This window comes from Molossus molossus, unplaced genomic scaffold (assembly GCF_014108415.1).
Source record: "Molossus molossus isolate mMolMol1 unplaced genomic scaffold, mMolMol1.p scaffold_m16_p_25, whole genome shotgun sequence".
Lineage (NCBI taxonomy): Eukaryota > Metazoa > Chordata > Mammalia > Chiroptera > Molossidae > Molossus > Molossus molossus.
Window position 1 is genome coordinate 3,016,818 of NW_023425361.1, and position 24,823 is coordinate 3,041,640.

At 40.3% G+C, this 24,823-nt stretch overlaps 1 protein-coding gene across 1 annotated transcript in view; it reads right to left on the reverse strand.

The window, feature by feature from the left end:
- Positions 1-24,823, reverse strand: part of CDH8 (cadherin 8) — a 414,745-nt gene that overhangs the window by 387,492 nt on the left and 2,430 nt on the right. Inside the window, exon 2 of the mRNA XM_036278160.1 lies at positions 10,963-11,410. Coding sequence (XP_036134053.1) covers positions 10,963-11,214 — 252 coding nt within the window. The 5' untranslated portion in view covers positions 11,215-11,410. The remainder of the gene's footprint in view (positions 1-10,962; positions 11,411-24,823) is intronic.

Sequence of the window (24,823 nt, forward strand, 5' to 3'; positions counted from 1 at the left end):
TGAAAATCTCTCCGTGGACCCCAAATCCACTCCACCTGGCTTTTCTCTGTGTCTTCTCTCTTTTTTGTCACTTTGTCTTATTTTTTCTCCCATAGCTCCTGATCCTTTGTGTTTTTTAAATTCAGTGCTTCTGTGAAGGTTTCTCATACTCTGTTTTCTGGGTCAAGCCTCCTTTCTTATGTTGGATTATTTGTACATGACTTTCTATAACTCAGGATTTTGGTCTAACTTTCCATTCACTGCTTGGCCCCCTCATTTGTGTCTCTTTGACCCTGTCTCATCATCTCATTCTGGATTTTTTTGGGGGATGTGGGGGGCAATGTCTCCATCACTTTTATTTTGATTCTCAGTTACTTTCTGCTTGCTTCCTCTAACTTGTGGGGTGGAAGAGAAGCTGGGAACACTGAGATGCATTCCCCAAGGACTAGTTGGGCTGTGGACTATGGTTTCAGCTATAAAAACAAGACCTTTCCAGTATGAGTCTAATGACAGGAAAAGCAGAGGAGACAAGAAAAACAGTGGCTGTGATCAATAGGACCAGCCACTGCAAATGTCTAATGATTTCTGAAACCCCTCACGAGGCTGATTATAAATGTTCTTACAAAGGCAGGGACATAATCAGAGGCTGAGTCCTGTCAAAACAACACTTCTCTAAGGGAGAAATAACAGGGCACATACGCATGCACATGCACACACACATACACATACACACACACACACAGGAGTAACACAAAAGGCAAACTGCAATGAGAAATTTATTTATACTTTCAGGTTCCCTGAAGCACATAAAAAAAATAAAAGCGAAGAAAAACTCCACTATAAATAACCCTGCCACATTCCCAATAAAGCCTTTGTGTGGCTAGGGAGTCTGACTTGTTTTGAAGAGTTACAGGATTTAGTCATTTTTAAGAGCCATGGTTGCTCCTTCACCAAGTTACATTTTCTCCGAGAATCTGCTCAAGGAATGGAGGTTGAGGATTATTCTCTGTGGCCGAGTGCATGGTCGCAAAGGGCATGACCAGGACTATCCTCAGTAAGGTCACCACGATAAGAGCTAGAGAGGAGGAGATAAAGCATGCGCACATACCCATTTGGAAAAAGACCCTTGGAGTTAGGAGAGGCTCCAGGGAAGTCCCTCAGAGGGCTGAGTAAGGGACAGAGCCCACCTTGGGAGCCTCTGTGGTACTGCCCACCAGCTCAGTTTCCACGTGTCCTGGGAACTGGCCCTAAACAATTCAGCGTTAACACAATTCATTCACGAAAGTGAAGTGTGCAAGCTTTTTGTCTTCTTTTTGTTTCTGTGTGTAGAGGATTTCTTTTTCATTCCACTCAATTGTTTACTCTCCTTTCTGCTGTTCTGGTGATTCTCAGTTTAAGAGGATCCCACAAAACTGCCCAGTTATGGCCAAAGCTTCCAGAACTCTCCAAGTGAACACAACTGCTCAGAGTAGGTAAGAATTCTGCCCACTCGGGGGAAAGCTGGCATCCTTACACTCTACACACCTGACCATGAGCTTTACTTTGGTCCAAAGTGTCCATTTTCTTGTCTGCAAAACGGAGATGATAACTCCGTAAATGTGTTGACAGTACCGAGCAAGGTGCCTGGAGAGTCCAAATATTCTCCTCCTGCTGTCCCTTCTTCTGCATCATACTTCTCTTACTTCTTCATCATATTCATTTTAAATACAGACTTGAAAATGAGAAGGCCAAAAAGACAGACACTGTGCTGTTCCCTATATCTTGAGAGTAATCCACAAATAAACACTTAGTTCATGATACTGGCCCTGCTTAGGCCCAGACTGAGACAGTTTCATCTCCCCAGAAAGAAAATGAGAGTCACCACAGGCAAAAGCCTCAGGGACAGTTTCGTCTCTCAAAGGGTTTGCATCCACCACTGACTTGGAGGAGCAAAGCATATAAAGATGCATGTAAAGAACTTGTAGTAGTGACTTTGCAATAGACAGCTGTAAGGGTCGACTCAAATCTCACTGAACTATTTACACTATGGTCATGAGACCATACCTTGGTTTGTATCAAGGAGTCTTACTTTTTGTAGCTGCACGATGGGGTGGCAGCCCAGCTCACTGAGGACTGTCCACATGAGGTTCAAATGAGATGATGCGTTGCCATGGTTACAAGCTCTGAGATAACCAGGCCCAGGTTAGGCCTTTATGTACTATTTTCCTAACCTGTCACCTCGTATGCAAATAACTCTTCCCTTCAGTGACTCTCTCCCTCTCTGACCATGGGAATAACACTAATCAGAGGATTGATATGAGAGTTGAACAAGCAAACTTGATAACGTGTCTACCATATAGTAAATACTTAATAGATATGATCAGCTTATTTTGGTTACTTAAGACCTCCTTTCTCCACACAGAACCCCCCCCACCACCACCACCACCACCACTTTAATGTCCCTGGACAATATCATCAACTTCATGGTCTTCACCCTGTATTTATGGCAATAAAGACTATGCAATGCAGGTGGGGTTTTTAGGATTAGAGAGAAACAGAAACATGCTGGAGTGTTTTATTTTCTGCTATTCCCTTAATATTTCTCAGCCCCTCTGCGCAGCCTCATTTGGATTCCACTATTGTCTCCTGCGAAGCCCAGTGACATTTGATACTCTGCAAATTTCAGAGAATATCTTCCCTGTTGTGCCAATGCATGCAGAAAAAAAAAGAAGTTTATGGATCCAACCAGGGAAGAGTCCTTGTTAACTAACTTGCATCTGCCATCCCCTGCAGTAGAAAGGAGTCCCATCTTCAAACTGATGTCACAGCCTACAGTGCCCTGCAACCTACCACATGGGGCTCAAATGAGATCAATGTCTTCTACCAAAAACCCTGCCTGGGGCTCTTCCAAACACCAGGGACCATGACCCTTTCCTTTGAGTGGTATTCAAAATTCACTCGGCCTGGATACAGAAAGCAAAAGGCATGATTCGAGCTTTCCTTGAATTGATTGGCAATAGATTGATATATTTAAAAAATATAAGTTTTTATTATAATGCTTTAATATGCATAGGCATTATCTGGAGATATAGTTTAGAATGCAGCTTCTGCGTCAGTAAGTCGGGTACGCAGGCAGTGAATGGAATTCTGCATTTCCATCCACCTGTGCTGCTGCTGCTGGTCTGCAGACCCTCACTTCGACGAACAAAAACAGAGTGCATTACACACACTTCTCCCAGGTACAACATCTCAGCATTCTGAAATGTGAGGTATGGAGGCCAGTGCTGATGAGAAAGCATATCACATCTTAACTGAACATCTAGACCTTTGAATGTGGACAGGACTGTCCACATTGTATCTCAAAATACACAAATACCTAGCTGGAAACAAGAGGCTATGTGAACAAATTACCCCAAGGTGTGGTCATGGGGGAGTGGGAGTATGTATAGGTAAGTTTAAGGTAACTACAATGGAAATATTATGTACAGATTTCAAAAATATGAAATGTTAAAAAAAACAACTACTGTTTAAAAAACATGCATAGCCAGGTCAATGCTGTAAAATTTTATCTTTCTCAAATAGTATAATTCCATAAATAACTTTTCTAGGTTATTCTCATTTATTGAAAGGTTACAAGCAACATCCAAGCTGATGATATTACTTACAGTTTCCAAAGATAGTTTCCCATTTCAGGGCAAAATATAGAATCTTCATTCCTGGTTACTATGTGGTCTGTCCCATGACTGTGAAAATGTTTGACGTGCCTTTAGCGACACAGCTGGGCTGTGGCCGTTCTTTCCCTCTTCAGAGATTCATAAAAATAATTAAATTTCCTAGCACTTTACATTATTAATTGATGATATTGGCCTTCCAACTGTATATACATGTGTAGTTTAAAAAAAAAAAAAAAAGATTCTATTTACCAAATGAGTTTTACATTAAATAATGGTCCCCATGAATGTACTATGTAGATGGCATTGATTTTAAGGAAACGGGACAGTATAACATTGTCATTTATTTTACTGTCATTTCATAATGTTTTATAAGGCAATAATAGCACATTCAAAAGAAAATGCAAAAAATTATAAATAAAAAGATCTGATAATCTAATCATACATATTGGAAAAAAGTTTTATTATATTGGTATATTTTCTCACAGGCTTCCCTTTATTGATTTATGGTACAGTTATTAATATGAGTCAATGTCAGGAATTAACTCCTTATTTTGTTTTTAATGTGGGTTAAGTGAGTATCATTTATTCATTAGATTTATTCACACTTTAAAAAAATGATATTACGTTATTTTCAATTGGGAATATTTTTACATCAAAAACAGTGTGTAGTGGTTATGGATTAATAAGGATTCTGATTACATTAATTTTTAAAATCAAGAGTATTGACACCATGTGTGTGTGGAGGGGGGTAAGTGAAAAAAATATCAGAATAGTGAAAACTGTTGAATATGGATGACCATGGTGATGGGTATAGAGGGCTGCAGTGGTTTTGTAAATGTCTGAACATATATGTATTTTTCATGTGTACATACATATCTTAATAGATATGTGCCAGGTACTCTGTTCATACCACATCTGCATTTTTAAATCATACTCTATACATATTTTATATCTTGCTTCTGATATTTATTCAGTTGCAGTCATGTTCCCATATTACAAATCTTAACAAGTTTTAATGAGTCACACCATTCTGCCACGTGACTATGGAATGAGTCTTCCACGTTGTGTGACATGTGCTTACCCAATTCTTCCCTGTGAGCTTTGGCTTCACATTTTTGATAGGTATCAATTCTCTATTTTCTTTTGTTTTCATACTCACTACCTTATTGCCATTTATTCATAAAATATGGTTACATAATCCCCCATAAATATATGACCACTATCATTTTGCTTCAAGTTGGAAAAAGATCTGCCTCAATGAGATGACCCTAAGAGAACCAGCACAAACCCAGCGCTCTTCTTCTGGAAAGTCTGAATGAATTTGGTTTTCAGGGCATCTTCACTCTCACATGGTCCCATGGTAAGTAAGGGATGAGGTGAACATAGGAGGGTCTGGGCTACAGAAAGACCTGATTAGGCAATGACCTGGGATGTACTCGTGTAGAAACTCAGCTACATGACTGTGTGTGTGTGTGTGTGTGTGTGTGTGTGTGTGTTTAGGATTTCTGCTGACTTACAAGACTAATATTATTCCATTTATTTATATCAGCATCAAAAGATTTCCAACAGCTCTAGGATGCCTGCTGTTTTTAAATCGGGACATTGGGCAAGAGGCAGACAACCCTAGTTGTTGTGCCAGATTGAGTCATATGATGCTGACTTGCATTCCTGCCAAATTGTTGGTGCACAAGGCTCCATCTCAGGAGGCAGAAGCTTCATGAAACTGATGGTGAATTGTTCTCCCAAGGCCCAAGATACGACTTAGCTGTGGCTGCATAGCCCATGCTCTTAATATGCAAATGACCAGCAAAAATGATGGCATGTCAAGTACAATTTCCTTACCAGCTGCTGATGCTGTAAATTGTAATATAGTGTAATTATTTGGCATCCCGTGTCCTTCATACTAAACACCACCTAAACGATTTCCAAGTTACAGGGAAGAGGGGAGGTTAGAAGGTCAAATTTAAAGAGAAAAAATGAGTCAGTACCTTGGAAGGAGAGAACTATAAATAGATGTGGCATCACCATCGAGAGAGCTTTATCCAAATAAGGACATGCTCATAAGCCCAGGTAGGAGGGGAGATGAGAAAAAAGGGAGCAAAGGAGATTATGTAAGGGAAAGATTATGACAGATCTCCCACCACCTGGACAGCAAACCAGTTTTTCTCAAAAATGCAGTCGGGGGAATTGAAGATAACACAACTACAGAACAAGAGCTAAAGGAACTTGGTTCGAAAATGGATACATGTTACACACATTTTTTAATACTTATTTTTGCCCCCATTCCATAAGGATTTGTGTCTTAAATATAATTCTGTAATTCACTATATAATTACAAGTGAAGACATGTGGCCAAGAGAAGCCATGAGACTTTCTCTTTTGGCTACTTTGTGGCAGAGAAAAAAAGAAAGAAGATAGATCTCCAGGAGAGCCCTGCCTATCTTTCCACTGTGACTTGAAAGATTCCAGCTCTAGTTCTCTGTCTTACAGTTACCCTGACCCCCTCTCTATCCAGAATACTCTCTCTTTTCATCCCTGCATCCTGGTTCACCTGGTTATGGCTCAGAGGTTATTACCTTCAGGAAGATCCCATCACTCCACAGAATAGGACAGCTTCCTCTGTAGATGTACTTGTATAGAACCATCTCCCTTCACTTCAGAGTACTTATCTCTGTTTTCATGTGATGTTTGTTCTTGTGATTGTTTTTTAACACCTGTCTCCCCCTAGTAGCCCATGAGTGGGGGCATTTGTTTACTCAGACCTGCAAATCTATAGGTAACAGCACTGAGCAAACAGTAGGTACTCAATGAATATCTGTGGGATGATTTGATGGATCATCTTTGTGACTCCCATTGAAGGGCTCTCATGATGGCATCAAGTTGTCCCTATTAAAGAGTTATGCACATTTTATCACAATGACAATGTTTGGCCTTGGTTGCAAGATTTATAAAGACCACCTTGGGTTTTCCCTCTCTCTTTCCTCAGACCAGAAATAAAAAAAAGCACATAGGGTAAAAGGTTCCATGTACCATCTTAGTGTCTGCCAGTATAGGAAGAGAAAGTCAATTCTGGAGGCCCCAGGTCAGGTGGAATGCTAAATATTTAAGTGTTTATGAACAGGCTCAGAGAAGTGGAGGCAGGAATGGAGTCTGTTTGGCTGGTATTTGTTTTGCAGAGATTTGGAAAGAAGATCCTTGGTTTACTCTGGGACACAAACAGGAGATAAGTTTGCAGATGGATCAGATAACGAATAACAGAAGTCCCATGCTGTACTGCTCCCTGCCACTGAAGGGGGTCAGTCTGCATAGAGGGGAACCCGCAGCTCCACACACAGTTGTTTTATTATGTTCACTTGCCCACTATCACTTACTCAGAGAAAGCCTCTTAAATTCAACCCACAGAAACAATGTTTGAACTACTCAGCTGGTCTATAAAATACCATGATGAAAGACAGAGTAGAAAAGCGACGCATTGGCCTCTTTATTGAAAAATGATGTTTGTACTAAATCTGAAGGAATTAATATTACTTTTGTAAATTCCTCCATTACTCAGGTGAATTATTAATTCACATATTCACACAAAATATTTACCGAGCACTTTGCATATACAGGCAGTGGTCAGGTCCTAGGGATGTATGATTAAGAAGAAAGGAGGCCCCCACAAAAAATCTTTCTTTGTAGAATTTGCATTCTAGTAAAAGACAAATCATAAATAAGATAAGAAATAGAGTATGTAAAATAATGGTAATTAGGGAAAAAAATAAAGTATAGTCCAAGAATATGAAATATTGGGACCAGTCAGCTATATTTCAGACAGCAGGGACAGAAAAGGCTTCTTTATGAATACAGCTTTCAACTTCATTTTAATTCAACAGGGAATATACAGGCCTATATTGCCTCTGCCTCAGGGGGTCCTCAGCAGTCTTACCCTATCTGTAATGTTGCATAAACCTTTCTGTTCAACTGGGGCACCTAACTTCCCACTCTGCCCCACCCCACCAGGCTGAGTGACAGTCATCCTTGGGTGCACACCTAAAAATCACCTTCTCCCTGAATAACCTGAGCTAAATGAAAGGGCTATTCTGTGGGCTACCAGGGTATTGTGCTCACTAGTGATGTAATTGTTACTTTGTCTACCACTCCAACTACCAACACACACACACACACACACACGTATGATTAATACAACCATAGCTGCAATTATTATGTGTAGGTACTATGCATACATTATTTTATTTACTCTTATCTACTCTGATTTATCCTACTTGGATAAACCTACAAGAGTTTTAGTAATTTTCCCGAGTTTAGCAGCCAGAAACTGGTAAAGCCAATATTCAAATCTCTGCAGAGTACATCTCTATCTCTGGAACCAGCTGCCTACAGATGCAGTGAAAACAGACAATAGGTGATGGAAGGGTATACATGAAGAGTCAATCACTAAAATGCTGCTCTGTCCTTGAGCTTGAACTCAGTCTGCTGGGCTCATGACCCTCACCATGGTGACTTGCAGAAAGGCCTTTTAAAGAGCAAGTGTGTTCAGAAGTAACTAATGCTTCTCAGCCAGTTTCTGGGGAAAAGCTTGGTGATGAAGTAGTCTGGAGTCAAATGTGGCTGAATGTGCACAGAGATGAAATGCTGTGAAGCACCGGTGTGCACCCTGATATGGATCAGCCAAACATTCAGCTGCCGTGGAGTCCGAAGCAATCACCTCAAGTGTATTTTTGGCTTCGCTATAACCCAAGATCCTTAATGGCTAAACAGTAATAATTCTGGAGCAATTCCCTTTAAGGGTAAGTATGTATAATTGGAAATGTTTGCGAAAAGTTCTTTAGAAAGTAAGTTTAACTCTGATTTTGCAATTGTTTGGGAATTGGCCAGGGTAGGGATCAGGACAAGAGTTAATTAATAAAAACAGTCATCAAGACACAGGAGCAGATTGGCTCTTCAAAGTCTTAGAGGTTCATTGCCAACATTTCTCTCTCTCAAAGAAGCTTGAATTTATTATTACTGAGTCACACAAAAATGCCAAATGCTTCTATTACTTCATTTAAAGAAAGGAGGTGAGATTAGTCACCAGATTCTGTAAGTCCAAAACAAAACCCGATTTAACTACTTTTTCTATTCAGAAAAAAATGGAAAGTTCTCCTGGGCAAGGCATGTTTGTTTACTTATATTATATAGATACCATCAGTGAGATATACCTCCATAAAGTATCAACTAACAGAAACAAGGAGAAGATGTCTATAAATGATGCATGTCTGAAATTACCCAGAATTTCACATGGTATTAAGTGACTTGCTGTACACACTGGGCTAAAGAAGTTCTGAATAACCAGAAAGTAAGAATTTAGGGGCTCTCCATTCTGTACCCAATAACTCTTCAGTGCAAATTATAGTTTAAACATATGGCAGACAGTAACTAATGATACATAGAATGTGGTGGGTAACATTAAGGCCTTGGGAATCTCCAACCTGAATCAAACTCAAATCATTCACTAGCTCTATGGTCATGACTTTTTTTATAAATCCATCCAAGTCACAGTTTCTGCACTTACAAAAAAAGGATGCTGGTCAAGAAGCCTGTATTCAAAACCTTCTGGACAGATGTGCTCTGGAACTCAGACTTTTTTACATTTAGAAACATTTTAAAGTATTAAAAACTGTATAGGAAGTAACACACCCTCAGAAGGGTCTGGGGAAGCATCCTGTAATCAAATACATCAACATTTCTGCTGGGAAATACAGGAGCAGTCACAGTAATGGGATGCAGTATGACTATAAATAGCTCCAAGTCAGTTCTGCGGCCTGAGTTTGTACCAAGCATACAAAAAGAAAAAACAAAAACAAAAAAACCTTTCAGAGATTTTTTTGTATTTTGGACTCATGAAATAAAAGTACACACTTATACACATACACATAGAAAACGGGGGAAGAAACTATTGTTAGAACAGAATTTTGCTCATATAGTGCTTTTATAATAGTACTCAACACTGTTATAGAAAACACCCAGTACTGGACAGAATCAATTCCTCGAATGGTAGGAATCATTGCTTTGGTCATTGATATGCCCCCATGTGCCTAAAAGAGGGTTGGACACATAGAAAGGCCTCAATAAATAGTCTGAATGACTCGTATCTTCTCATCCAATTTTTCTTTGTCCAAGTAGAACTACATGAAATGAGAAAACAGTCCTTGGAGAGGCCCACTTTGCTTTGTGAGCTAGAAGCAGGAAAGCAATTAGACGTTTCCAGCAAAGCACAAGGAGTTAAGTCTTGAAGATCAACAGTAAACTCTTTTCCTATTTTTCTTATAAATCATTGCATTTGGGATGCAAATAACATTGGCAAGATTCACTTCCGAATCTGACTTATCAGGAAAATCAGCCACTGCCAGGTTCACAAGTGAAATTCTATCTACGGGGAAGGTGTGTGTCAAAATTAACAGGAGCTCGCCCTGGCCGGTTTGGTTCAGTGGATGGAGCGTTGGCCTGCAGACCAGAGAGTCTCGGGTTCGATTCCCACTAGGGGCACATATCAAAATAAAAAAAATTAACAGCAGCTCATAGACTGTCATGAGGAATCAACATGTGCAGTCTTCAATACCCACAGAGTGACTTTGGAAGGCGGGCAGTGCTTATGTACACGAGAAACGCTTGTCTCATCTGCCAGCACCGCAGGACCACTGAACCCAGTCTCACACACGCATGCACGCACATACGCCGCTGTATTCCAGTTCTGATTCTGCACATGTGACAATGAATCCACTAAGTTCCTATTGCCGAGTTTACTGAATCACAGCACAAAGCACTGTTAAGCATCCACATGAGTAATTTCCTTTTCTTAATCCTAGGTTAACGATAGACACAGCAAACAGACAAACAAAAGGAGAAAACTGTATCTGAAATTGGAGAAACAGGACCTCAAACTCAAATAAAACAAAATACCATTTTAGGAATCAAGGTGGTATAAAGCCAAACTCAGAAAAAATTCATACTGCTTCCAAGCACTGTAAGTTAGAGAAGAGGTTTGGCATACAGATGTCCTATATGAATCGGGAAAGGAAATCTTATTTGTGTGTTATGAAAATGCTATGGCATCGATGCAAGGATAGAAGGCATGGGGGAGATGAGCTTTCCCCAAAAGAGCAATCTGTCTACATTTAAAACTGTTACCAAGAGATTATTCATATTCCAACAGAAACCAACAGGTAAACTAACCATCTGGCAAAATGTACTTACAGCTAAGTGTATCAGCAACTGTGACAAGTCTGACGTTCAGATCTAAAGACAAGGAACAGATCCTGAACTTGGGAATCTTAAAAATGAAGCTTACCCGGCCAACAAGAATCGGTTCAGGTCCAGAAAATTCTTCCAGGACAAACATTTGATTCCAAACCCAGCCTCTTTTGGAGCGGTTTAAAATCCGCTGCTCTTCACTCTGCCTATTTGGTTCCAAACGGGATCCACTCGTTAAAACTTGAGACTGATTCATCGGAGCCATGTAAATGCAAGGAGGAAGAGTAATCCATAATATTATTAATGGAGTCCAGAGATCCAAGAGCATTTCCGCGAGCCGTTCTGGCATGGTCCCACCAGTTAAGCAAATCACCAGGAAAATGAGACAATTACTTTTTTTGCCTCCAGTCTGCAGCCATCCAATTCATCACGCAGGGCCAAGCATTTACTTACAGGTCTGCCACGTGCTCACAGCACAGGAAACAGACATCATCCAAGTGTTTCTAAGACCAAGATCCACTGGCTTTCCTTTTCATTGAAATTGCCTGAAAAAAAATATGGGGAAGAAAGATAAAAATCCACTGAAACAGGTTTTGAAACAAAATTGCTATTTTTCAAAATCAGGTAAATGAAAAATAGACATTTTCTAAAATTCTTGAGTTAAGAAAGTGGAACTGAGGAATGGAAGCAAGTAGGCTAATCAGTCCTTTTAGTTTTTAAGCTTTCTTTAAATTTAGTGTTAATATTTTTTCTGTTAGTTATCAAAAATTGCTACAAGCACAGTGATAGAAATTCGCTTTTTTCTCCCTTTCTTCCTCCCTCTTTTTCCTTCCTGCCTTCCTCCATCCCTCCATTCTCCTTTCTTACATTTTTTGAATTTCTCATGCAAATTGGAGTACATGCTCATGAAGCCCTCTTATATTCTTGTAGAAGTTTGAAACCTCTATTTTTTTCCTTCTTCCTTCTTTCCTTCTGCCTTTTCCTCTCCTTCTATTTCTTTCTCTCTTTACAGTTTAAAGATGAGTTTTAATTCACTTTATGCTGAACTATGTAAGGAAACTAGCCTTTAATGTTTTTTTTTCTTTTTTTTATTATTATTTATAAATGAGACTGGAAGGGAAATTTTCTCAGTTTTTACAGTCTTAGCTGCCACACCCATCGGAAGGTGTCATCCAGTCAAGGGTCCGGAATGCAGTTCTCCCCGGACGCCAATTGCGAGTGGATACAATTAGAATGCTGCCAGAGAAACTGTAATGTCCAGCATGTATGTGACAGTCAGGATCGTGTCAGGACTCCCGTTCTAAATGTGCAGTTAAACAGGAAAGTTCAATTATGAAAAGCTCCTTTGAGAGTAGAATATGGTAAAAATACAATTTTGAATTGAAGAGATTCAGCAAGGAATGGGTGAAAAAAATCCCCATTACCTCAGGTGTCAAATACATTTTTTGCTTACCTTCAGTGTGGAAAAACGTGTTTCTCTCCTCTCAAAAAAAATTACTTTTAAAGAAATAATGTTCACTGCAGATCCCAGAGAGAAGCCTTGCTGAATTAAATTAAATGGGAAAATGACTTCTCAGGATGCCATTGGGAACAATTTGGTTCAGGGAATTCTTAATTGGGTAGGCAACCTTTCACCTCTGGGCTCCTGGTCCTATTCTGTCTCAGAATGATGAAACCAGCAAGTTGTTACCATTAGCTGGGCCAGTCAGCAGGCTGAGTGAAGCCGGCTGCAAGGGGCAGACCCGGATCTGCTGCCAATGCAGACAGCGCCTGATCTAACAAGCCAGCCAGAGGCATCTGCCTGCCTGTCACACTTTGCCAGGGCTCCGCTCAGTCCCTATAACTACCTCAAAGGTGGCTCCGCCCCGAGGAGTGAACACGGGGGCCACTGCAAGCAGCAGCTCCTTTGGAAACTGATGAAAAGCTTACAATAGAGAACCAACTCAGCACAACGTCCTGTAGTCTCCCTAGAACTTCAGCACACCCCAAAGTCAGCCCTCCTTAAAAGCAGACTTCCATTAATACCTTTTCTCAGCCCAGCGTAAGAACAGACCCTTGCAGGCTTCAAATAAAACAAAACAAAATTCAGAAGGTGCTGATAAGCAATCCCAAAATATGAAAATTTTTCTGAACCACTAGCCCAGGTATTTATGTAGACAGTATTTATAGCACATACATCCCATAGCCTGAGCTCTTCTCTCCTGGGATCGGGCAGTGTAGAGGAAAGACTGCTCTGCTGCAGAGTGTCTGGGTGGAGGCAGAAGAGCCCAGGTGTGAACCCCAGCTCACCAACTGTCCCCTGTAATGATGGGAGACATACTGAAGTTCTCTGAGCTTCCATTTTATCTTCTGCAAAATAACGACGAGAATTCCCACTTTCCAGGCAGCAGGGCGATTCAGAAACCAGACATGTAAATCAGCCAGAACACAGGAAGCACTGACTGAACGAGGAGGGTGGTGTTGATGTGGTCCCAGCCCTCAAGAGGCTTTGGTCAGGAAGAGAAATGAATGAACAAAGAGGTAAGCTGTGTGACCACTGCAGTAGAAGCAAGGTCCTGGAGTGCCCCAGAGGCCCCAAAACTCTTCGCCAAGGTGGTGTGTGTGAGGGGGAGGGGATGGTGATGAGGAAAGGGCTGGACCACTTCACACCAAAGGTGGGGCTCATTCTGACAGCTATAGCTCAAAACCCACAGATGCCCTTCTCCACTGGCCTGACTGCGATAGAGGCAGAACCATGAGGTGCGTGTGATGGTCTCTCTGGCATTAGCCTACCTGGGGTTTGAATTCTCGTTAAAGAACTACACTAGCCCTGGCTGGGTGGCTAAGTTGGTTGGAGCATCATCCTGTGCACCAAAGGGACACAGGTTTGATTCCCAGTCAGGGCACAGACCTGGCTAGGTTGTAGGTTCGCTCCCAGGTTGGGTGTGAATGGGAGGCAACAAAATAAGGTTCCCTCTCACACTGATGTCTCTCTCTCTCTCTCTCTCTCTCTCCCATCCTTCTTCTCTAAAATCAATAAAAGTAAAATAAAATAAAAGAACTACACTCACCAGTTGTACAGATGGGGGCCAGTGAACAATACCTACCCAGAGAATTAAAAGATTATAATCCTGGTAGAGCTATTGGGCAAATCTGAAATGTACCATTTGTTTTAAAGTGTGCCAAATACCCTGCACGTATACTTTGGCATCTGCTATGTTGTTAGTGATTCTGGAATAGAGACGTTTAATCCCATTTAAACTCATGATAGACATTTCTTCACCGCAAACCATCAAGTAACACTCAGGATGAAATGTGACATGACCAGTGTCCTTCCCGGACTCGCCAAAATCAGGTAAAAAGTAATAGTAGAGCTTGGAACAATTGTATACAATGACATAGCTTCATTAGTCAGAGTGAAAGGATTAATAAATATATGTAGAACCCCAAACAGTATTTATTAACACAATATCTTACAGCTGAATTAAGATCCCCATGCTTTACTGTTTTGTTCAAAACAGAGACACAGAATAATTAAGTGACTTGCCCAAAAAATACCTTTGATAAGAAGCAGTTCATTGTTTGAATCTAGGTAATCTAACTCCAAAATTATCTTCCTTACCACAGCTTTTACTCATCATGTAAATATCTGATGACACACTAAGTGTCCAGTGCTGGGAATAGAAAGGCAAACAGGTCAGCGTGCTTATCTTCAGGAAGCAAAGAGTCTAAAGGGCAAAGACTAAGAAATATATACTTACAACTTTTAATGAAACATAATCTGAGAAAAGTTAGGGGAATGCAGAGTGATGGGTATGCATTATAGAAGGCTTTCTGGAGGAAGTGTCATCTATGTGTTAGGAAGTGATTACACAATTGGGGAGGTGCAGGTGTGAAAGAACATCTAAGTCAAGCCATGGACAGGAACAAGACCACTAACTATTCCAGGAGCTCTGAGTGAACTAGCACCTAGGGTAGTTTTCAAATCATTACTTACTAGCTCACGCAGTCCATGAGCACAGCATCTTCTCCCTACCCATCAAATTCATCCTAGTCATGGTCACTACAGAGTACGTGTCAACTAGCACCTTCATCTCTGCCAGTTCTTTGTGAAGAAAAGAGCATGTTTGATTTCTTCAAAGCTTTGGCAATAGAAATACACACTCTCCCACGGAGAGGGTATGGGAGACAGATGAGTGCTATCCCAATGCAACCCTTCACTCTACAGAGAAAGGGGGAGTGCCTTGGCCAAAGCCCACAGTCACTGGCAGAGCCCTGGCAGAGCTCCAGGAGGAAATTAGGCCAACTCTGCAGAAACCTCTTTCTCTCTATTGCTCATGCCCACACTCCCTCTGTGCACAGCTTCTAGCACCGAAACACTCCTATACCCTACTCAAATGTTGCTGCGTTCTTATAGTGCATGAACTATTATGTTAAATTTTATGAAAAGTTTAAGTTTTTAAAATGTTTACTTAAAAATGAAAAGCCAATATTATTTTCTACAAACAATTAAAGTGGACCTTAGAAAATGCTTAGCTAATATTCCATCAAAACCACACACACACACACACACACACACACACACACACACACACTATAAGTATGGATATGGTAAGTCATAAATAAAGACTATACACAAATATGTATCTATTCACATTGGATGGAACACACATGTATGTATTTATATCTACTCTTCAGAACACCTTTATCATGTAAGTATTATTATGACTCATTATCATCATTCCCATTTTAGAGAAAAACGTAGAGAAAATTGGCATGTTTAACAATGTTTTATTTTCACCAAACTAGACACTGTCAAAGCCTGGGGTCATCTCACTCTTTGTTAAAAGGGAAGACCAGCAACAGTTAGAGGCAAGGGCATGCTGCTCAATATTTAACGAGTAGCTCTGAAAAGGAAAATAAAAGAATGCCCCATTCCTGGTTTCCATGCTACAAATATTTGCACCATGATCAATTTGAAGCTCAGCATGACCGTTAACCAGCTCTAGGGCAGTTCCTGAAAATGTAGCAATCAGCTCCGATGTATCCAGTATGAGTTACCCCAGGACACCCATTGTGGGGGTGCTTCTCAAACTTTACTATACAGTCAGATCTCTTGAACCCTTGATAAAATATAGATTCTGAGCCAGTGAATCTAGGGTGGGGCTGTGATGCTGCATCTCTGACCATCTCTCCTGTGATGCAGATACTACTGATTTGAGGACTACAGTTTGAGAAGCCAGGGGTTCCAAAGAATAAGACCAACTCCCCACTCAGATCTCCTCCTTGAGATTACTTGAAGGACTCAATGGTGATATAGGGGGAAATTCACTTCCTGCTCAGTGTTATTTAATACCCATAACCTACTTACTATCACTGTGTATACAGACCACACACATATATCAGATTTTGGAAAACCCTTCACTGACGTGTATGAATATGTAGAATTTTGTATGATGTCATAGTATGATTCCCCCACTTCATCTCAACATTAGGAGTGACATGGGAAGACTACCCCATTGACTGGTGTGTCCATAGGCACATGCATTTTATCTGGAAGTGGAGAGACTTGTCCTGGACTTCAGTGAAGTCTGCAGCGTGGAGAGAAACAGGATGCCACTGTGACAATCAGAACCACTCCACTTACAGGCTGCACCTCTGCCACAGGCAGAGCTAATATTGTCCTCTTGGATGACCAGAAAAGCATCTTATAAGAATTCTTGAGATGCCACCAAATGTTATGCCACTGTTATAAAAATCAATAAACATTTTGAATCGTAACTACATACACAAACTGCTTAACTCTATGCAAGGATGAAGAGATTGTGCAGGTTGCAATGCGTGGGTAAAAAAAAATAAATTTATTTTTAGATTTTCTAACCACACTATGTACGCCTGGCCAAGCAAGCCGCTCTAATGTAATGCTACTACATTGCCTTACACCCTGGCAGTGAGATGAAGAGGTTTCAACAGTCTCTCCAGAGTCCTACACATAAAACAGCCTTTGGAATTCCCCCACAAGAAGGTATCTTCTCTTGGGTAAGATAATTGCAATCTGACTTTTCTTTCACATTTTCTAGATAGTTCTGATTACAACCTGAATCTTACTCTCCTGACCCCAACATGTGATCAAGGTGAACTCGGTCAATTCTCAAATATGCTAGGTCATTATGCAAAAAAACATACTGCACCTATTTTGCAGACAACGTTCCAAATGCTAAGCTACATGCCAAGAGGTGGCATCTAAAATAAAAACAGGCTTTTGCAGACACGTTAGGATTCAATCCAGCAGATTATTGTAGTTGACAGGAAATTATGCTTTTATGATCCACCGGGCTTAGTAGCCACAATATTTCATGGAAGCAAAAATGACACACAAGACCAAAGAGTTTCTATTAAGAATGTTTCTGACCTTGAATTTAGAGCCATTAGCTGTCTGTTTCAAAACAGGTAAATGCACATTGAATTCAAAGTGGCATTTCAGGAATGCCAGAGACGTGATTCAGCGTGTGGCCCAGTGTAATTCACACTGAGTGCTGGACGACTAGAGCAGAACAGGTAGAAATGGGCTTTGGATCTTGGAGAGGAATGATATATGCATGTGTCCAAATATAAACACTTCAAGAGAACCCCTTCCCTAATGCCTCTGGAATTCCCTGACCAGAGTCCTGGGCCAGAATCGAGTTCTAAGTGCTTCGTGCCTGCAAACATACACATGTATTTGTTCGTCTGCTTGTCTCTCCCCTCAGCCACAACCCTTCTGATCATCTTTCCTTGGCATCAGACCATCTATTTATCCAGCTGTGTCTATTGACCCAAAAGCATATAATTTGCCAAAATAATACCTGCTAAACCCATTTTGCTCTGTTATTGACATGCTCCTCTTTTTCTACAGGAAGTTTTATTTCTTTAAGTACTCTAAGAATTGGTTATTTGGGCAAAAATAAATAGATAAGTGCCTTCTCTTTTTCCCAAAATGGTGTTAGAACTTGTTCCTGCCATAGAAGATTTTCTATCAGTCTCAGAGATTTCAGAACAGGGAGATGAGGTCCATAGCAAAGTCAAGAAGGTCAAAATGAGGTCCCTTTTATACAGTTATAGTGCTAGGCCTTTATTTATAATGACATTCTTATAATTATAAGGCCAGTTAAGCTACTGAAGATAAATCTATTGTGTTGGACTTGCATAGAGCATTAAGATCATCTCAGAAAGATGAGTGGAGGCCCTGGCTGGGCAGCTCAGTTGGTTTGAGTGTTGTCACAATACACCAAGGTTGGGGCACATACAACACCAGTAAACGCATAAATGAGTGGAACAACAAACCAATCTCTCTCTCTCTCTCTCTCTCTCTCTCTCTCTCTCTCTCTCTCTCAACTCAATGAATAAAATAAAAATTTAAAGAAAAATGAGTGGAAGACCCACACTCATTAAAATCAGGGTAGGTCCAGGAAGCCATTTCTCAAGTCTCATTTAAATCCCTCCTTCATTTAAAAGCCACATCTTTTACTGTCTTTACATCATCTACTCAAAATGAAATAGTCAGAGATGAACGGCATGAAAAAACTGTACTGACCATTTGTTGGAGGAGGTCACGGAGAGAAAGTGGCCGTCAGTGTACCCTCGCGCTGAAATGGGGCAATCGGAGGACACTCTTCACCCACTCCTGGTCCTTGGAATGTAGGTTCTGCCCACTGTTCCTACACTAGAAGCCACTTGTAGAATGGAGCCTGGAGAGAGCAATCTATGGTTGAGACCACCTGCACTGACTATGGGACTGGACCCCATTAAGGCCTCTGTGCAAACTCTTAGGATTCTCCCAGGAGGGTGCAAAAAGCTACTTGTCTATGGCTGTCCAAGTCAAGTCTCCTGTGTAAGTCCCCTTAATTATTAAAGCCACCACCTACTGCCCTGGTTAGTTTGGCTTAGTGGTTAGAGTTTTGGCCCACAGACCAAAGAGTCCTGGGTTCAATTCCAGTCAAGGGCACATACCTCGGTTGCAGTTCAGTCCCTGGCCCTGGTCAGGTCATGAGGGAGGCAGCCACTCAGTGTGTCTCTCGCACATCAATGCTTCTTTCTCTCGCTCTCCCTCCCCCTTCTCTCTCTCTCCCACTCCATTTAAAGATAAATGGAAAAAATATCCTTGGGTGAGGATTTAAATGAATGAATGAATGAATGAATAAATTAAATAAATAAATAAATAAATAAATAAATAAATAAAACCACCTACCAACATGGAGTGGTTGACCCCTTTCTCCAGCTTCTCCTCACCCTCTGTGTAAGGGGGCCAGTTTCAAATTTCACTGAGAAGACTCCTGAGATTGCAAGGTTACAAGCCAACAACACCCTTTTAGTCACAGCAACCAAAAGGAATGAATCCTATTTTTATCAACTTTATAACACAGATGAACTGTGGGGAACTCCAAGGCACAGTAGTTCAGAACAATGACTTTGGGTTCAGACAGAAGTAGTCTGGATCACAGTTCTCTCATTCACAACATAAGTGACCTGGACAAATGTATTGCAATTGCGGCAGACAAGGAAAGTGATGCTCTGTGTTTAATACTACCCGACTTGAAGGACTGCAAAAATTAAAGAAGATCAGGTATGTAAATCTCTTTGTCAATGTAGCAGTAATAGTTACTTTTTGTTGAATCATGCACTTAACAAAGAATTTTAACTGATTTTATAAAATTATTTTTTATTTCATTTTCTTGCTGTGTACATACATCACTGGGGGAAATTGCAGTGTTCCATGCAGACAGGTAATAAATAAATAACTTTTTCTAAGCCTTGATTTTAAAATAAATGGCATAAACCAAGTTGGATATAAATAAAACAACATTTCATAAATAGCTTTCCCTATCTAAAGCTAACATACAATTAATGATTTCAAGTAGTTTCACTCAGTCTCTAAAGGATTATAGTGTTATACACCCACCCCAGTCAAATCAGTCTCTCTTTTCCATAGAAGACATGATCCTGTCCATTGTTATTTTCTCCTGAGAGGGCAAAGGGCAAGAATGCATGTCTACACCAGAGAGATTCACTTTCAACCAAGTTGTTTCAACCAAACATGGCCTGGTACTTCCCTTCTACACGAAGAATCCCAGTGAATTTCACAATTATCTCTATTTTCTTGAGACTGGGGCAAGTAGGGAGTCCCTATTCACTCAAAGCGAATACCTAAAGAGGCCAAAGTGATACCTAAATCCTTCTCAGACAGGAGCTCGGTGAAGATAATGTTAGTTGGAAATTTGGTTCAGGGAGTATCTTCTTCTTTTTTTTTTTAAACTTCACTCTAGGATATTTTTCCATTTATCATCAGATAGAGTGGGAGGGAGGGAGAGAGGAGGGAGAAAGAGAGAAGCATCAACATGAGAGAGACACATCGATTGTTTGCCTCCTGCATTACCCGACCAGAACTGGGGACCGAACCACAATGGAGGTACGTGCACTTGACTGGAATCAAACCTGTGACTCTTTGTTTCTCGGGCCAATGCTCTAACCACTGAGCAAACCAGCCAGGGCCAGGGAGTGTCTTCTACAAAAAATATACAACAAACATTTTCTGTGTATTTCAAGGAATTTTGCACAACTAATGATAGGTAGAAACTCAAAACTCTCCTTTCCTGCCTAAGAAAGGCGGAAATGGTTAAAATCAGTTACATCACACAACCAGAGCTACAGAGTCTGTAATGCTGAGAGTGAATCCAAGTATCCCAGCATAATAAGTCATGGGTCTATCCATTAGATTAGACTGTGTAGTGACCACCTTTCAAGTGCACCTTCTTGTCATTCTCTCATGTCTCAGACTTTATAGCTTAAATTCCACCTACTGACACTGTTACCATGAACCATGGACATAGATGATGAAGTGGACAGTCAGAGAGAGAGCAAGCAGTCATTTGATAAAATAATACTGAGACATCACAGAGAATGTATATAGTTCATGAAAATTATCTAAACTACATACACAGATTCTAAACAAAGTATACTATCTCCAGCTACAATATATTAGTGAAACTCAAAGACAAGCATGTTTTACTACAATAAAAATAGATTTTTTTTCATATTTCTGAGCATCCTCATTTTGAAGATGGACCTATTTGGATACAGAGAAGTTTAATTCTGTTTATCAAGCTGCAATAGCAGTAGACTAATAAAGAATAGAATGTGCCCTTGTGATTGTTACATCAAATTTTGGAGATGAGGTTGCACACAGAAGAAAGAAAACATTCCCTTACGATGTTTCAATCACTCCCCATCTACATATTTATGTTATTTGTGTCATATCAGGAATCAAATAATAACATTTTATGCACTAATCAATCTATTTAGAAAAAACAATGCCTAGAAAATATTGTTCTTACTGCTAATAGAACATGAATACACGTTGATAATATTTTCACTCAGTTATATATAAAGGATTAAAAAGATTCAATTTACTATTCCTTTGTAAGATATTCAATTTCTTAAAATATCAGTAGATACATCCACAAAAGCACCTTACAATGGAATATATATAATTTTTTTGTCCTGCTTTTGTGTATTCGAGAGCCAAGTATCCTGCACATTAAAAGCAATATACAGGAGTACAGAATTGTCTTGTAAGACACGCAGACTTGCAGTTCACATGAGGGTAATGTGAACTGCTTTGTTTAAATGCAAAGTATATTACAGGGAGAAAAAAAGAAAGGAGATAAAAAGTTTTTCTTGGCATTTTTTTATACATTTCCAGCAAGGGAAGGGTACGGACACTGAGTTACACATGCAGTGCTTCCATAATTAGAGCATCTTCCCAGTAAAAGATCACTCTGCATCACATGCAGTTTAGCAGCACGCCTGGTGCAAGTCTAGCTCGAGAGGCATTCTCAGTTTCACAAAGCTGACTTTTATATCCCCATGTCATTTAAAAGTGATTTCAAAGGAGGAAAAATATGCTTTGTGGAACATGAAGAGTACTGATTTAAAAAGAGAGAGAAAGGCTCCATCTAAAAATAAGCTCAGGACAATTTAGGAAACTTCTGTAGAGAAAAATGAGGTAGATCACCATAATATTGGACTTTGGTTATGATTGCTGTCTCACTCCCCCACCTCCACTTTATTGAGAATGCATCATCTTTGCTTATTGTTAATGCATTAAGTGGATGTTTACTGACCATGAGCTCTGTGCTTAGGCCCCCACCAACCATCACTCTAAGGTTGCCATTGTCTTCGGCTGTGAAGGTAGGGAAGGAAAGTGTTTGAAGGCTCTAAATACAAGTGTTATTTGTTTAGAGATCTGTTTCAGAGATCTGAAAATCACATCTATATATTTCTGCCTACGGATAGAAGTTAAAAGCAAGAAGGGGGGGGGGGTGATATTTATGATAGAGAATAGCACATGACATTTAAAGCTCAGGAAACAGAAGCTTGGGATGTGATAGGAACAGGATATCATCCTGGCCCTAGTGCTTTGCCATGAAGTGGTGATGGAGATTCGGTTCACTGCAACATACAGGAGAAGCAGCTACATGGCATCCCTGGAATTTATTTCTTTTCTGACCTTTTGAAGTTTCCAGGATCACCTAATTTTCTCCTCATGGCTATACCTAAGGCAATTCCAGAGGTATGAACCCACTGTTTGGTAGAAATCCACTGTTTATCACAAATTTCATGGGAATGAAATGAGAGAGAACTAATAGTTCTTGGGTTACTTAAACCCCAATAAATCCGATGACCACCTTGGTCCATCAAAATTTTATTCTACTTCTCAAGTATATTTCATTGATAGATCCCCACAACCACAAACAAGAGCCAGTTCAAGAGCCAGGAGGGCAAATCCAATAATCTAAGACAGATGAAATGACAAAAGGAATGTGATAAAGATCTCATACTTGAACCAATAAATGAGTTAGTTATATGGTCATGTTTTCAGGTTTTCTGGAAGTGTGTATGTGTGTGTGTGTGCACGCAGTACACAATACAGAGCACAGAATCATCCGTGGTTTCATTCTACGCTCCACAGGAGGTGTATAACACACCCAGGTTAGGACTCTCTTCCTAAACTAAAGAGCAAAGTTAGTCCATTTCAGCCATGAATGCCAACAGTGCTGAAAACAAAGAGAAAACTGCACTTTTTTTCTGTTTCTCTGAATAACATTGCAAGAAATATCAAATGACTAAGTCCAGCAGCACCACTGAGCATGTATTTTCACAAGAAAGTCTTGGGACTTGAAAGTACATTGATCATTAAAGGCTGCTCTAATTCTGCTTGTTCTTGGACCTGCCAAATACAAAACTTTGCTGATGAGCCAGAAACATGTTGCTGAAAATATAAATGGAATGCCATTTTACCCATGAAAAGCTTCTGGTTTTGCATGGGAAAAAATGCTCCAACTCGAATATTGATAAAGCTATAAGGTGTGCAACCTTGAGCAGAAAAATGAAGAATATTATTTGTTGAAAGCATTAATTTACTTGTACTAAGTTTTTCTGAACAGGTGATGAAATGTAGAGTATAACTTTCTTATTTGTGCTTGTTCCTTTTTTCCTCACCAATAAAGAGCGAAAGGAACCTAGGAAGCAAAGCCCAGAGGTACAATTTCCTGAATGGAATCATTATATCCTCATTCTTCAGAGTTTCCTAGTTTGGCTCCAACAATCTGATGCTCCCTGGGAACCAAGAGTATCAGACCTTAAATACTTGACAGGAAAATGTTGCATCATGAGTACATTCATATAACAGCCTTTAAAATGCTTTCTCCAGTAGTCTATTCCATTTTGCTGAACATGTTTTATGGGTTGTTAGTGTTGTTGTTGGTGGTGTTTTTTGCTGTTGTTTTTTTACATCCAGAATACCACCATCGGCTAGTTGAAGTGTGTTCATTGCTAAATTAAGGGGTTGCTTCAGATGACTGCTGCCTTGACCAGAGTTCTACAAATTACCCAAATGAAGTTATCTGTCAGGTTAAAGATGTCCTTCCCTTCAGAGCTGATGTGCACATAGTGGCACACGGAGCTGCTCTTCTAGGGAGGGCTGCTGGGAAACTGCTGTGCAGCTCACCTTGAGAGCTCATGAAATGCATCCCAGACACCAAAAACATTGCCTCCAACTGCTAACATCTCAGTTGGAGAGATGCACCTATCTGGAGTCTTGAGAGTTTTAAAAGATTGCAGACTGTTAAATTGAAGAATTGATTTTTAATCATAATAGCATTTGGAAATACCAGCTCCACGTTGCAGGGGAGAAAGAGATTTAAAAGTTGAATGACAGTATTACTGCCCACATCTCAGAAAACAGGAGTCCGTGTCTGCAACACATCTGGCCTATTTGTGACGGTCACAGGATACCCTGAGTCTGGTTTGGGTGGTGTAGGGAACAGAATAAGGAAGATGAACAGCCCTGAATGAAGCAATCCCCAGAGTTGCCAGGGAGGCTCTTCTCTGTTTTCACAACAGATATTCTCAACTCCAAGCTCTCTTCAGGGCCCAGAAAATAACATATTGAAGGTGATTTAAAATCCTGCAACTGCTCCAGCATGCAATGGTTATGTGACAGTGGCCTTCAAAGCTGCTAAAGCAGAATTGCAGAATATGATTATTAGTGTTATTATTGAATAAGAGAGATAGCACTACAATTTCCTTCAGCCAGAGCTCGGGGAAGTGGAAAAACATGTCTGGACTTGATGATTATGGAGAACTCCCTTTGAGTGGAAAAAAAATGTAACCCTCAGAAAACATTCTTCAATGGTATCAGGTCTCTCTGTAGAGAAATCAATCTCTCTCACTCTCTCTCATACACACACACTCCCACACTCCAGATAAAACCCCTGTAAAAGTGGGCACAGCTGATAAGTAGCCAGGCAGGAAACTCAGTTGTGCTTAGCATGAAGGATAGAGCTCATTTTGCATGCAGTGAGGTACAGCCTGGAGGTTGAATGGATGGAAAATCCCACTCTCCAATCTTACATAAATATCTCTTTCCTACATATAGTTTT